The sequence below is a fragment of the Monodon monoceros genome, unplaced genomic scaffold (assembly GCF_005190385.1).
Source record: "Monodon monoceros isolate NGI ecotype Baffin Bay Population unplaced genomic scaffold, NGI_Narwhal_1 Super_Scaffold_21, whole genome shotgun sequence".
NCBI lineage: Eukaryota > Metazoa > Chordata > Mammalia > Artiodactyla > Monodontidae > Monodon > Monodon monoceros.
In genome coordinates this window covers 14,316,947-14,332,553 of record NW_021703778.1, presented here as the reverse complement: position 1 = coordinate 14,332,553, position 15,607 = coordinate 14,316,947, and the positions used below count along the sequence as shown (strand labels likewise).

Sequence of the window (15,607 nt, the reverse complement as noted above, 5' to 3'; positions counted from 1 at the left end):
TTCTGCTGCAGTTCCATTTGCTAATAATAACTTTTGATACTCAGTTTACCTTATAAATTCAAGCAAAATCTCATTCATTCTAATTAACAGGCAAGGTCTCCCTAAAACAAGAAAAACTTTGATTTTTGAAAATTATTTTATCTTGAAATCAGGGCCAACATCACCAATGGAATAAATTTAGACCTCCTTTACTACTTTCCACAGTAGCTGGCACCAAAGCCAAGATTCTCCCTACCTGGTCCTCCCCTAAACACACAATGCCACTCCTCTGCTGTGGCATTTTTCACAGTATTCTTATCTGTGTTTTTGTCTCTTCTAGGTTTTAGTGCCTGAAAGGCATTCACTTAATGATGATAGTAGATTCTCTGAACTGACTTCCCCTAGAATGGCACTCCCGATTCAGCCAGATTCACCAACACTTTCGACCTACTGAGGAAAACATGCTGCCTGATGCCACAGTGCCGTAAACACTGTCAGCCCGTAGCTGTTCCCATCTAACCAACTGATCCTGCTATGTAACACGGGCTTGCATCATTTCCTGTCAGTTATTCACAGTTCCCAACCTCAGGCACCATGAGTATCTTAGTATGTATTAGCTAAAAGGCAAAACTTGAGCACAGAGAGCCCACCATACATACTGTCTTTGTACCCGCCCCTGGGGTTCCCAGCACAATTACACTAAGCCCAGAGGCAACATGGAAGGAAGTGTTACTTGGAAATTAACCTGACACATTCTCATCTGTTAGATAACCCGGCAGCATTTACTCTTTCCAAGTAAATGCCTAATTTCTGAAAAACAATAATCAATCTACACTGTAATGATTCCTTCCTTCCTCTATTCATTAAACATTGAGCCTGCACTGGGTTCCTACTATGAGTTAGGATGAGTTCCTACCTGAGGTTGGGAATGCTGATATGACCCTGACACACTCCATCAGGCTTGGAGCCAGTAATCTCTTCCAAAAGCAAACCTGATCAAGTCACATACATGCTTAAACTCACTTCTTATTGGGCTTAGCATGAAGACCAGGATCCCAGACATGGTTACAAGGTTCAGTGGGACCTGGCATTCCCAGCTCTCCAATCTCCCCTTTAATTTCTGTCCTCTGGCCATCCTCGTGTTCTGAAGTTCCTTGAACATGCAGCATGTGCCCCTCTCTGGCCTTCCGTATGCTGTCCCCTCTGCGTCAGATTAATTTCCAAGTAACACCTCCCTCCGTGTTGTGTCTGCTCCTAGTGTAACTGTGCTGAGAACTACAGGGGGTTCAAAGGCAGTCTGATGGGCTCTCCGTGCTCAAGGATGATATGACCTATTTTTGCCATTTAGCTAATACATAACTAAGACACTCACGATGTCTGAGGTTGAAGAATATGAATAATTGAAAGAAAACTTGATGGAAGCCAGCACTGCTCAGCTGGATTAACTAATTAGATTTAAATACTTCAATACAAACAGAACCCTGCATTTTTTCACCTGACGTTTTACAAGACACACTTTTAGTAATACTAACCTATTATTAAAGGTGAGTTTTCCCTGGAAATATAAGGTTAGACTATTTTCTAAGTTTTGGACATATTTGAATTATCTGTGTATGTCTGCTCTCCCATTAGACAGTGAGCAAGAAATAGATTTTTATTCATTTTTGTATCCCTAGTGCCTGACACACTAGTGCTTTGAATGGATTTGGCACTTAATATATGTTTATTAAAGAAACATATAAATTAAAGAGAAAATGATAAGCAATCAACTCTCTATTAGGACTCAGAATGAGTCATACCCTGAGGGAGGTGTTGGAACTATATATAATACTTCTCTAATTTCCCAAGTCTGTTCCCCCAACACACACCCTCCACAGTCATTGATAAATTGGTTTGAACAACATCCTATTAGGAAGAAAAAAATGCAAAAGGAAATGAAAAACAATAGATATAAAAATAACATATTACATCTGTATCATACTTTATAGTTCCTGCCAGACTTTTACTCATTCATTCAAGAATTATTTATCTAACGCATACTCTACATCACTTATTATGCTGAAGAGTTCTATACTGAAGAGATTTGGGAATCGGGCGGTAACTGTCTTCAAACATTTGCAAAAAAAGAAAAATAGCATTTGTTCTAGTACAAAAGGTAAAGCTAGTATTGATAGGTAGGAGTTGTAGCCAACGAGATTTCTGCTGGTTATAAGGAAAATGTTCCATCAGCTGAGCTGTCCACCAGTGTAACAGCTTTCCAGTTCTGTTTTCCCCTTCTGCTTTCCTGCTTCAAATCACTGCTTCCTACCTCCTCCCAATGTTCACCTGAAAAATTTCTACACATCTTGCATCTGCCCAAATGTAACTTCTTTCTGAAAGCCCTCTCTGACCCTCTAAACTATAATATTTACTGCTGATATATTTTTGAAGCACCCCAAATTTACCTGGTCACTCAACACACATTGCTGCAATTACCTGCAAAACTGTCTCTGGTGTTGGTCTTCCCCATTAGACTCTGAGCTTGGTGAAGGCATGGGCTATATCTGTTCTGTTCACCCTTGAAAATCTAACCCCAAGCATAGTGTCTGGCATGTAATATCTGGTTCAGTAACTGTTTTGTTTGAATGAATAAGTGGATGGATTACACTGAGAAGGGATTCTTTCATTGAAAAGCAGGACCAGGTAACTTTCATGGTGTCTCCAAATTTTGCAATAGCCTTGTAATAGATCTTTATGAGAATTTTATTCTTAAAGATTTCTACCACCGTTATGCATTGGGTTACACACCCTAAAATCTGAATTTTAAAATGCTGTCTAACCTTTCCAGGTTATTTCTGTAGCATGAGATTAATTATTTAAAGTATATCTGTCATTCATGTACTTCTAATGAGTTTAATAATAAGCGAAGTGTTGTGAAATGTATCTTATTTTAACCTTCAGAACTCCGTGTGATCTGACTTAAAAGATACCTAAAGAACAAAAACGCAAGAATTTCCCTCATTAATTAACCAGAAAGTAAAATAACTGAATTACATAAAAAATATATTTACCAGACACTGATACCAACTGTTTCTTATCTTGCTGTAAGGTTTGCACATAAATGAACTAAGAAAATAGCCAAATAGTTTGGTTCACTCACTGGTTCACTCACTAACTTCACATACACACCAAACATTCTATCCTACTTTCAACCCACAGTTCACACATCTGCGTGTCCACCTGCTCACGCACACTCGCTTCTGCTAAGGGATCAGGGTAATGCTTTCCTTTCATTATAATGGGTGACTCAACCATGGAACAAAGTATCTTCCTTCCAGTTTTAAGACCATTTGAGACAAGAGGAAATAGGTGTTGGGTGACTTTGCTATGGTTTTAAGGCACAATGTTACCCCTTATACCTAAATCAATCACTGGAAACAAATGAAAAGTTATACCTATGACTGATTTTATTCACATTATGAATATCATATCTAAAAGTTAATGACTACCAACTTTTTTAAAAATATAGGTTAGGTATATGGGCTGAAACTCCTAAAAGTTTTATAAAGAATTTTAACAGACTTAGCAGAACTTTCAGAGGTACACACTACAGAAAAACACTAGAACTGTTCAACCGCAATGATAGAATTTAACCTAGTTCCTCATAACCGCCTCTGAACAGGGCTGTGTTTCAACAGTCAAAGCCTGACTTCCGATCTCGGTAGTTCAAGCTTTCAGCACAAGGAGTGCTGGGCTTGGTGACACCACCTGTGGCTCGGTTTCACAAAGTGCCAGAAAAGCAGGCAAAAAGCAGACCCTGAACGGAAGCTTTTCATCATAGTCACAGAAACACATGCCAGGAAAGAAGTGGAAACGTGGATAAGTGCACTTGATTATCAGGGAAAGTGAAAAGTAAACAACAACACAATGCCGCACATCCATGGGCATCAATGCCTCCAATTTTGGATGAAACTGAACTAAAAGCTGTTGAGGAAGAGAGTAAGAACGGATTTTTATGTAGAATTCATCATAAAATCCATGTGTTTAAGTCTGAATTTTACCCAAAATATGCTCTGCCCTTATTTTCATAATAAAATAATACCTTACTGACTTTGAACCAAATGTGAATGATCTAGAGAAATTTGTTTAATCAGTCTCTATGTCATTCTTGAAAGCCTAATCTGTGCCATGAACGCCATTAAACCCTGTCCCCACAGAGCCTGCTGAGTGGTAGTGAATAGATGTTCAAAACACACACATATACATTTACATGACTAATATACATTGTGTTAAGGACTATAAAGAAAAACAGAATAAAGGGGAACAGAGCAATATGATTTAAATCAGCAAGTCAAAGACGTGACATTTAAGCCAAAAGTTGGGTGGAAGGAGGTTGGAAGGGAGAGTGCTTGCCCAGAAGGGAGAATGGGAGATTCTCCAAACCAGTTAATACCCCTTTACAAGTTAAGGACAATACTTACTATTAAATTTTAACATCAATCTGATTAGTAATTTTAGGTTTAAAACCCTCTCTTACCAATACATCAAATGCAATTTTAGAAGAAACACTAATTACTATAAATACAAAATTTTCTTTGATATTATAAAACTAAAGGAATTCCATGCATCACATAGACAAATTCCAATTCATAAATTAAGATGATCTGTGAATATGAAAACAAAATAACCACTCTTAGAAGAACTTTTTTAAGATGATGACTTCGATAATTACTGCCCTAATATCTGAGATACTTATAAATACACCCATCTCTTTATCTTAGCACATGAGATTTCACTTTCACTTTTCACTGATTTTCTTTTAATTACTTGACCATAATTTTATGTGCCTCCTAGACTTTACAACTATTGGAGCAAAGCTATTGTACAAGTTAACATAGGAAGAGTTTTGTTTCCATAGCTTTTTCCAGGTTCAATCCCACAGAGCTCAATTTCCAGGTAAAATGGGAGAATTGTGCCCTCTCGCTTTCTCTTTCTGTCTATTCATCAGGGGTGTCTTATCTCTCCACACCATGGGCACTGCCCCGTCATCACCTTCCCTCTCACAATCCGGGTGCCCTCTTACTCTTTCTGTTCCGCATCTTGCATCCTGCCCCTAGCTTCCCAGCTTACTGCATTCCTAAATTATTTCCCTTCTACGTATCTACTTGCCTTCGTGGGCTCCTATATTCACAATCTCATTAGCTTAGGAGCAAGAGAATACATGATCTCCAAAGTCGTCAATAAAAATAAGAAACTACACTTTCTGCCTTTATTTCTAGTCAATGCACCTGAAAATACAAATGAACATACCAAGTTCATTCCAGAAGTCCTATATATTCATCTGCCCAGTTTTTCCCTTTTCTAATGGGTTTGTACACTGTGAGATCAGCAAAAATGTCAGAAAAAAACAAAGATGACAGATATAATGTAACTTGCAAATTACAATCTGCTTAGGCATCTGATAATTCAGTTATTAAATGATTTGAGATTTTTTTTTTTTTAAGTCTGCCTAAGAACCCAGGTAGGATCAAATGGTAGGATTTTTGGTGACTGCATTTGAAATGTGAAACTAAAAACTCAAATACTAAAACTTTCTTCTAAGGACTCTCAAATAAGATTGTGAAGGAATGAATTTAAGACCAGAATCTCAGGGCCAGTCAACTATTTCTGCTTCATTTTGTGCATGAATTCATGTAAAAAATGCAGAGTAGAAAACTATTCTGAATAGCTACAGTAAAGTTATTCCTGGGAAATGATGCAGTGTTTCTACGGGCCAGGCAGCGTTTTAAGCTGCTCCCGGTAATTCATTTAATGCCCACAACAACCCTAAGAAGGAGTATTGCTGCCATGCCATTTTACGGGCCAGGAAACTGCAGATGGAGAAATTAACCCATCTGTCCAAAGTCACTCAGTGAGCCAGCGGCAGGACCAGGAACTCAGGGTCCAGGTCCACAGCCCATTTTCTTAATTACTCAGCCAAACTGTACTGCTTTTCTAGAACCTGCCGTTTCTCCTACACAACCGATGGGAACTCTTTGCCCCCAGAAAAGGCTGAAATTGTAAGAAGTCAGAAAATCTAAAGCGATACCGGAAGAGTTGCCAGGTCTGTGCCAATATTCCCTGCTCTTCAATGAGTGTTATTTGGGCTGAGAAGAGCTTGGAGTCACGGCCCTTCTCAGGCCCTCCAAAGCTAAGAACATAGTAGGTCTTCTCATTTTTTCAGATAGTATTTTATGTTCTTCAGTTAGATTTTACAGTTTTCCTCTTTTACATCTATTTTGAAGTATAATCGAATTAAGACTTTTGCAACTTGAGGAATGGACATTTTCAAAGTTGAAAACACTACACATGCATAAAAATTACTGTTTGTCATCACTGACTTTGCACATGTTACCTTTTTCCATTACAAGAGTTGTTAATTTTTATATAGTCAAGCATGTCTAACTATTATTTTATAGCTTCTAGTTCTCCAGTTTTAAGAACTCTGTTATCCCTATGTGGTATATATAGTCTCTTGGATTTTCTTTTAAGGTTTAAAATATTTTTTTGGTTTACATTCACATCTTTAATCCATCTGGAATTCATTTTGTAGATGGTTTAAGATTCAGGTCCAATTTTATTTTTACCCAGATGGATGGCCAGTTATGTCAGCACCGTTTATTAACTAATACAACTTTTTCCCACTGACTTGAACCAACACTTTTATCATATATTAAATTCTTATACACATTGGAACCTATTTCAGGATTCCCTAGTCTATCCTACTGATTATTTTATCTCTTACTATATCAATCCCATATTGATTTAATTTCAGTGGTTTTATACTATGCTATGGTAACTCACAACTTAAGTTCTCCTTCACTGGTCTTCACTTTCATACTTATAAAGGCTATTTTCAGGCATTTCCTTTCCATTCAAACTCTAAGATCATTTACCCATACTTCAAAAAAACTGTTGGATTCTAATTGAAATTGCATGACATTTATATATTAATTTTGGGAAAACTGAAATTTTTATCTATTGAGATGTTCAGTCAAAGATATGGCATGTCTTTACACTTTTTCAGATCCTTTTTATGATTTCAATGTTCTCTTCATTTACATTACCTCTTTTTTACTTTGTGATTAAAACATTTAAAAATTGAGAAAATTGCTATTTTTCTTACTAAGTTAAAAGTTCTGTGTATGCGTGTAGAGATAGAAATTTAATTATTCTTCTAATCTAATTGATATGACTATTGCTAAATTCTAGAAATCCTAGGAAATGTGACAACATGGCTGAACTCATAGAAAAAGGTTAGAATTTGAGCCAGGAGAAAAGAAAACTTAGTTTTATGCTTAAAATTGGACTTATTTTATCCCTTACTGAAATTTACAATTATTGTAATCCTATCTGACATGGTTACAGAAACATTATCTTTACGTATTCTTGCAATTAAAGACATTACCTAAAGTAAAATATCTTCCAGTGCTGCTAGAAACAAAATCTCTGAATAAAATCATTGTGGAATCATCACTAGACTCTTACTTGACTAGAAAGTTTAGAAGCTTCCACAGCATGTTCAAAATCTGGTCTTCCAATTACAGCGGGCTCTTTATTCATTACGCCTTGCCCTTTCTTGTATTCAGCCTAAAATGAATAAATAAGAGAATGTTGAATATTTCTACTTTCCAATGAAAAATTACATTGATAATAGCCAAAATAAAATTGACCCTCAGTCCATAAAAAATGATCCTTACAACTCACCAAATACTAAAATGCTGACTGCTAAGAAGAAACTGATTTTATAAAAACAACTTTTTTGTAGTAAAATAATTACTAAGTTTGAGTCCATGAATCCAGTCATCACCATCATTGTGTTTATTTTATCCAGGAGAAATTTCTAGATAATTGAGACCCTGCATTCTGCATACAGATGTCTTCCGGCTCTGTTTAGTCTTAGGAACTGACCTAACCCTGTTTGGTAAACATGCAGTTGAATTTAGTAAATAAGTATTGATTTTTTAAGGTGAGTATAGCCTATGTTACTCAAATATTTGGTTCAAGTTAAGTAATCATTTTTAATCAGGATGTAAGGTATGTTTAAGTAAAATGGTATTAACCAAGAAGGATGTCTTAGGGAAGATAAAAACAGCCATGATGGGCTTCCCTGATGGCGCAGTGGTTGAGAGTCCGCCTGCCGATGCGGGGGACACGGGTTCGTGCCCTGGTCCGGGAAGATCCCACATGCCGCAGAGCAGCTGAGCCCATGAGCCATGGCCGCTGAGCCTGTGCATCCGGAGCCTGTGCTCCGCAGCGGGAGAGGCCACAACAGTGAGAGGCCCAAGTACAGCAAAAAAAAAAAAAAAAAAAAAGAAAAGAAAAAAGAAAAAAACAGCCATGATGTATAGGAAATGTGCATTGGTAAATGCTGACCAAAGAGAACCTGCACAATTAACAGCAACAAGATGGAAACAAGGCCAAGTGAAGTTCTTTGGGACAAGGTGAGAGATAATATGGGACCAGATGAATGACAAACTTGATTCTCAGGCTCAGACGTTTGAATGTTATCTTATGCCTGAATAGTACTTATTTTTTTAAAAGCATAACAACAGAGCCATGGTCAAGTCAAGTCTGATCAGTTTCTGCACATATCCAAATAATTTACATAGTGAAATGGATAATTCAGATGAAAAAATTGAGATGTCATTAATTCAGATTGATTTCACTAACTAAATTAACCATCCAACAACCAAAGCCACTTTGTCTCCTGCAAAAATGAGAAATCAATTCTGCTCAAGATAAGAAAGAGAGGTTACATTGCTTATGATCTTGGAGATCTGTGTCGCCATCTTGATGTCTGGTCTGTCAAGCTCCGCATTATACATGTGGGTGTCCTGCACATCTTTTCTATAAAAAATCTGATCAAAGAGACAGTTTTGATTGACAAAGAGAAAACAGAAATGAGTAGTTTCATATAGCTGCTAGCCTTAATGTCCATAACATAATTTATCCTTGCCATAATCTTCTAAGAAAGCCACTGACCCTAAGTTTTTTTTTTTTAATTTTTATGTGCAACATTTATTTGGATAACTATATTCTCTTTTTACTATGCCAATGCCTCACTAACATTATTGCATATGAACTGAACTTATACAACATAAAAAATATAATCCCAAGACCTTGGCACAGAATCAATCTTATAAGATTTTACATATACCATCCTTATAAGCATGTCATTCTGTGTAAGTGTATATGTGCATATTCACATACAGAATATCCTCACCAAGGGCGTTAACTTGTCTACCACACAGTCTTGACCCCCAGGGGATACAGGATAAGCTCCAGCACACGAATATGGAAAATCATTTCCTGGGGTGAGGGTATGTGAAACTCTGGAACTCTCCAGCTTTTTCACCCTCCCAACCACACCTTTATCTTCCTTTTCTGATTGGACTCTTCAAATGCCCCTTGTCTGGGAGGCCTAGTGATGGGTACTGATAGTTTTATTCTAGTAAATATCACTGCAATGACTTGATCCTCCAACAATAAAAGGATCCACATTAAGGAATATTCATCCTCTGAATACACATTAGATACAATCAAACCAAAGTGTGGAAAATAGAGATTTAAAGAGAAAAATATATATAAGTTTTGCCAAACATACTTTAGATGACAGTGGTCATTTACATTAACTTGACTGACAAATGAGAGGAGAGACCAGAAGCCAACTCATATAATCCCTGATGGGCAAACATCTCACTGTCTATCTGCTTCTCTGTTTCCTGAGATCGGTCATGAGCTGAAGAAATATTTATCTATTTGCCAGATGGAGTTCTATGTGGCAAATTCACCAGTGGATGGCTAGTCAACTTGTCCATTACATTAGATTCTATTAAATGTATAATGCAAAGCGTGTAGTAACAGTCACTTTTAAAACCCATCTTCACTTTTTCAAGATGTAAAAGGTAGAACACAGAAATGTACAACTGAACATCTATACAAAATGCACAATTAATTGCATTTGTACAAAACGAGTATTTCTAACGTTGCCTGCAAGCTTTCTGCAATAGCATCACCTGGGGTACTTATTAAAATTTTTAGATTCCTGAGATCCATCCTCAAACCTCTGTAACAGAATTTTGGTAAATGGGGCCCAAGAATCTGGATTTTAATGAATTCCCCAGTTGACCACTATCAATCAGTGCTCTGGATAATATCAGTGTATCTTGTTATTCTCCTTTCAACCTTGCAGCGTTCAAAAAAATTGGTACATTTTTATTTCTTTCAAAAATAATATCAGTTGTAAGAAACGATAATGCATTAAAACTTTCATAGGATCCCTAATGCATTGTATGATTTTATTCCAATGAAGCATATGTATATATACTTCTATTTAAGAGCTTGCACTGGGACTTCCCTGGTGGTCCAGTGGCTAAGGCTCCGCGCTCCCAATGCAGAGGGCCTGGGTTCAATCCCTGGTTAGGGAACCTAGGTCCCCCGTGCCACAACTAAGACCTGACGCAGCCAAATAAATAAATTAATTTTTTTTAAAAAAAAGAGCTTGCATTGGCCTCACCACCCACTACTTTTTAAACTATGTTTATAATCATGAACCTGTCTGACAAGTGAACACAGCTTAAATATAATTAGTGTAATTTTGGCAAGAACATGTTTCCTTCGCTACTTGCATTTTCACAGGCTTTACGTTAAGCAATTTTAAGTAGGTTTTGTGCACACCGGTAGCAAAAGAAACAAAAATAATCTGAAAGCTGCGTTATTTTGTTGGGTGAGTTTAAAATCTTCAAGGATTTAAAATAAGCCAATTTTGGCTGGTTTCAAAAAGCAACACACTCATCTACAAATCATGGCCAATCAACCTCAGCCTGCACCAAGTTAAACGCAAACTGTGTAAACAAAAACAGACTCTCAGGTGAAAACAAACCAAAATTATTACCCACCTACAAGACTAACTGTTTCTAAGTTACTACATTCAGATGAAAGCCGTAGGGGGGGATGTCTTTTTGTTTAGAAAAGAATGAGGGTAAAAATGTAAACCCTTACTTTTTGAAAAGAGCTGCAACCTTTCAGAAATCTATGCTTTACATGGGTTACCTAATTATATGCTGTTCAGCCTAATGGCTGCGTGAAGAGAGGTGAACAGCACAAAGGCGGCGGGAGCGGAACAATGAATAGGGCCCCATCACCCATGTAAATTGCAAATTAGAGGCCAGCATATGTGACTCAAAACAAATATTAAGATTGACATGAGCTGCACATTCAAACAAGCGGACACCACAGAGCCACACAGGAGAAAAGCCCAGGAGCCTGTCTCTACCGATCTCCCAGAATATCAAGGCTTGAGGTCATCCCACAGGAACGGGGGCTTACGCTGAGGGACATGGAGAGCGGCAAGCTCCTGATTTTCGCTAGCTGCAAGGATGTCCGAACATCGGAAACAAGGTTACCCGAGCAGATTAGGCATCTTCCTCCACCTAACCTGTTACTTAGGGCCAAGGGAAGCTCATCTGACATTTCTCAAATGTCTGCAACATGTGTTTTGCTCCCTTCCTCAGGCCGTCACAACTGAGGAAGAATAAAAGTGTTACGGTGGAAGAGAGGTTTGTCAGCGGAAGGGCAAACACACATACACTCTTTTTTTTCTGAATAATCCAAACCCTAAATGCTCGCTGTGTTGAGACAACGACGACAGATGGGACCCCATTCTCCAGGCAGTCTTCTCAAGATGAGATGGTGTTCTATAAAAAACTGTTTTGAATAAGAAGAAAGACAGAGATTCCTGAAAATCTCTGAAAATTCCTGAAAATCAACCCAGGAAAGGTGCAGGCCTGAGGGTCAATGACTGATTTTGCCTCGTTTTATTTAATGTTTTCTTCCCTATCGTGTCCTCAGAGTAAGAGAATGAAAAAGAAGGCGGAGGGAGGAGAAGTGAAAGGGGGAGGGAAGAAAGAGGAGAAATAATAGTAATAACAGTAATAATAATTGTGATTTTAGGCCATTTATTATGTACCAGCTACCATATTAAGGACTTAACATTCACTGTCTCACTCACACATTTCTTAAATGTATGACTATAACGATTTATATCCATTAAACCAAGTTCCCTTTATGACTCTTCTATTTCAAACTTTTTCTTAATTTTAAACTAGTTATTCTCACTAATGAACATCAGAATAATCCTAGTAAGTTCCACATAGGAAACAAATGGAATTTTAATGGGCATTGCACTAAACCTACCAAACAACGTAGGGAAAAATGATATCTCAACAAGATTTCAGTCTGTTCACAGGAGAAGGTATATTTCTACATTTATTTAAATCTTTTATTTTAGCTTTCAGTGAAGTTTCATCCTTATCTACTATAGGTCCTATACAGGAAAATACAATCATTATCATTTTTATACATTTATTTTGCACTCAAGGTAAACTGCTTTATCTTTTTAGTAGTATATAATATTTTCACAAAGACTAGTTATGGTTTCTTCCTCAGGAGCACCTAGAATTATTACTGTACATGCTTGATCTCTTCCTTCCGCCTTTTTTTTCCCCACTGAATTTATTTCCTTGCCCTTTTCCACATATCTGGATCATTTTCCTAAATTATTCCTTTGTAGTGGACATGTGTTAATTTTTAAAAAATCTGCCTAGCAGCATTATTTATTTGGAAACTGCCTCTCCCTCACTCCACGTGATCTAGCGGGGCCATCAAAAGCAGCCTTCCTGCCTAGTGACAGGAGTGGCCATGTGACAGGTTGTCCAATCAGATACCCCAACCCTTGGGAAACCATGATTAAATCGAGGGCAGACACATAACCAAGCAAGGCCAGAGTCATTGATGGATCTGAGGCTGGGGGAAAAAAGAACTGCTGTCCTTTCCTCTGGGATCAGTTGCTGTGAGGATGATTTAATTTTGGAAACACCAGCCTTGAGACCACCTAGACAGAGTTTGTCTGCAAGTGAAGTCATACAGAAGCAAGCAGAGCCAATAGATGGGAAGAGAAGGAGAGTCCTCGTGACACTGGGGAGCCTTTGGAGCCAGTTATGCCTGAAGGTAGCTTGAATTTCCCAGTTAGCCAAACCAATAAATTCTCGTTTTTCACTTGAGCTAACATGAGATGGATTTGTTACCGAACCTAGAAACTCCAAATGCAGCCTCCATTTCATATGTTTTTCTGCAGTATCAACTCTGTTCTTTTTTGCCTCCAATAAAGATTTTAATTTTATCACCTGAAACTAACACAATATTGCAAATCAACTATAGTTAAACTTTTTTTTAAAGATTTTAATTCTATCGTGGGAGGGAGGGAGACGCAAGAGGGAAGAGATATGGGAACATATGTATATGTATAACTGATTCACTTTGTTATGAAGCAGAAACTAACACACCATTGTAAAGCAATTATACTCCAATAAAGATGTAAAAAAAAAAGATTTTAATTCTATCAAAATCTGTCATTGAATTTCTTCCTTATCTCACCATGTTCACTTTCTCCCTCAGGTTGTATTTTCCTCTCATTTCATTGTCTTTTAATCTCAGCTTATTCTCCCTTTATAATCTTTCTACTCCTGTTTCATAAGGCCACATCTTTTGCATGTATCCTACAGTCACGCCGAGTGTCCCACGTGCCAGGCACTGTTCTAAACACTTTAAACACATTAATTTCTTAAATCCTTACCCCTCCCTTGCTGTGCTTGATTGTCTGTACTCAACTGGGCTCCATCAACACTCCCTCCCAAGGCTAGAACTAGTTATCCAGAATCCCCTTCCTTGTATCGTTAGAACTAGTTATCCAGAATCCCCTTCCTTGTATCGTTCTCGGTTGGACTTGGCCAATAAGAGGAACTTCCAATTAGATATTGAAAATGGAAGTGAAATGGCTGCGTTTATTCTTCACGTACAGCCAGACACATTGAGCAAAGGATTCCCAGTGACTCTGCAGCAAAGCTCTTCATGTTTAGACAACAGTGATTTGAGATTCTTCAATAGGTGAGTTAATAAACTAGAGAAAAGCAAAACCTCCACCATGATGGTCCATACAGTGAAATTCAAGCACTTGGAGATGCAAAGATTGAGAGCTGAGGGATGGCAGGCAGGATGGAAGCCACAGACAGACACACCTGTGAGGCTAAGGGCAATGTGAGCAGACAGACTAAAAGAAATCAAATCCAACTGGCCCCGAACTCATTCATTCCCTTTGCTACTCTGGTGAAGGTTAAAATGATTCTTGGTGAGAAGAAACTAGACAGGATAGGTATGTAGGACAGAAGTAAGTAGTGTAAACTATATTCAGTCATAATCTCAAAACATCAGTTCAGTCAGCCTCAAGAAATTCTTTTGTCATAAACTCTTACATTAGAGAAGCCCTCCAAGTGTCATCAAGTAGTCACATCGACTGGAAATTCTATCTTAATAAGACTTATTTCTGTTTGGGTTTGCTGCATGTAAGAAACAACTAAATCATAAATATTATTTTTAAAGGAAAATATAAACCTTTGAAATAAAAGTAAATGCAGGACCTGATATTCGTCAGAAAACAAAACTGTTTTTCAATTTTCTGAACAGTGGAGTAAAATATAGAGCTGTATCTAACAGTTTATCATTATTAGCAGTATTATCATTGTTTATAAAAGCATTTTAGAGTTGACAGAAGTTCTCTTATACATGATTTAATTTTATCACCACCACAGTCTTGTGAAGAAAGCAGGATAGGTATTACTAACTATTCTGCCTTAGAGATGAACAAAATACTAATATACCTATTTTAATACTAAATTCTAAAAGCGCTGTTATTTTAAGTCACATCACGGAATCACAGAGTCACAAATGTTTTTCCAGTATCATTTAACTGATGTATCCTTAAGATTTCTCTCTGTCTGATGGAATAGAAATTGTCTGCTTATTAGGTTTTTTTTTTTAATATTTACTGGAGTATAATTGCTTTACAATGTTGTGTTAGTTTCTGTTGCACAACAAAGTGAATCAGCTGTAAGTATATATATGTCCCCACATCTCCTCCCTCTTGAGCCTCCCTCCCACCCTCCCTAACCCACCCCTCTAGGTGGTCACAAAGCACTGAGCTGAGCTCCCTGTGCTATGCGGCTGCTTCCCACTAGCTATCTATTTTACATTTGGTAGTGTATATATGTCAGTGCTACTCTCTCACTTCGTCCCAGCTTACCCTTTACCCCGTGTCCTCAAGGCCATTCCCTACATCTGCGTCTTTATTCCTGCCCTGCCACTAGGCTCATCGGTACCATTTTTCTAGATTCCATATATATGTGTGTCAACATACGGTATTTGTTTTTCTCTTTCTGAGTTACTTCACTCTGTATGACAGACTATAGGTCCATCCACCTCACTACAAATAACTCAGTTTCGTTCCTTTTTAAGGCTGAGTAATATTCCATTGTATCTATGTGCCACATCTTCTTTATCCATTCGTCTGTCGATGGGCATTTAGGTTGCTTCCATGTCCTGGCTATTGTAAATAGTGCTGCAAGAATATTGGGGTGCATGTGTCTTTTTGAATTGTGGTTTTCTCAGGGTATATGCCCAGTAGTGGGATTGCTGGGTCGTATGGTACTTCTATTTGTAGTTTTTTAAGGAACCTGCATACTGTTCTCCATAGTGGCTGTATCAATTTACATTC

The 15,607-nt window shown here is 37.7% G+C and overlaps 1 protein-coding gene across 2 annotated transcripts in view; it reads right to left on the bottom strand.

Moving 5' to 3' along the window:
- Positions 1–15,607, bottom strand: part of NEBL (nebulette) — a 339,097-nt gene that overhangs the window by 68,895 nt on the left and 254,595 nt on the right. Inside the window, exons 6-7 of one of the 2 annotated variants that reach the window (XM_029237019.1) lie at positions 8,757–8,858; positions 7,486–7,587 (exon numbers count right to left, since the gene is read on the bottom strand). The exons of the other annotated variant lie outside the window; for it this stretch is intronic. Of the exons in view, the coding sequence (XP_029092852.1) occupies positions 7,486–7,587; positions 8,757–8,858 (204 nt within the window). The remainder of the gene's footprint in view (positions 1–7,485; positions 7,588–8,756; positions 8,859–15,607) is intronic. 2 annotated transcript variants of the gene reach the window in all.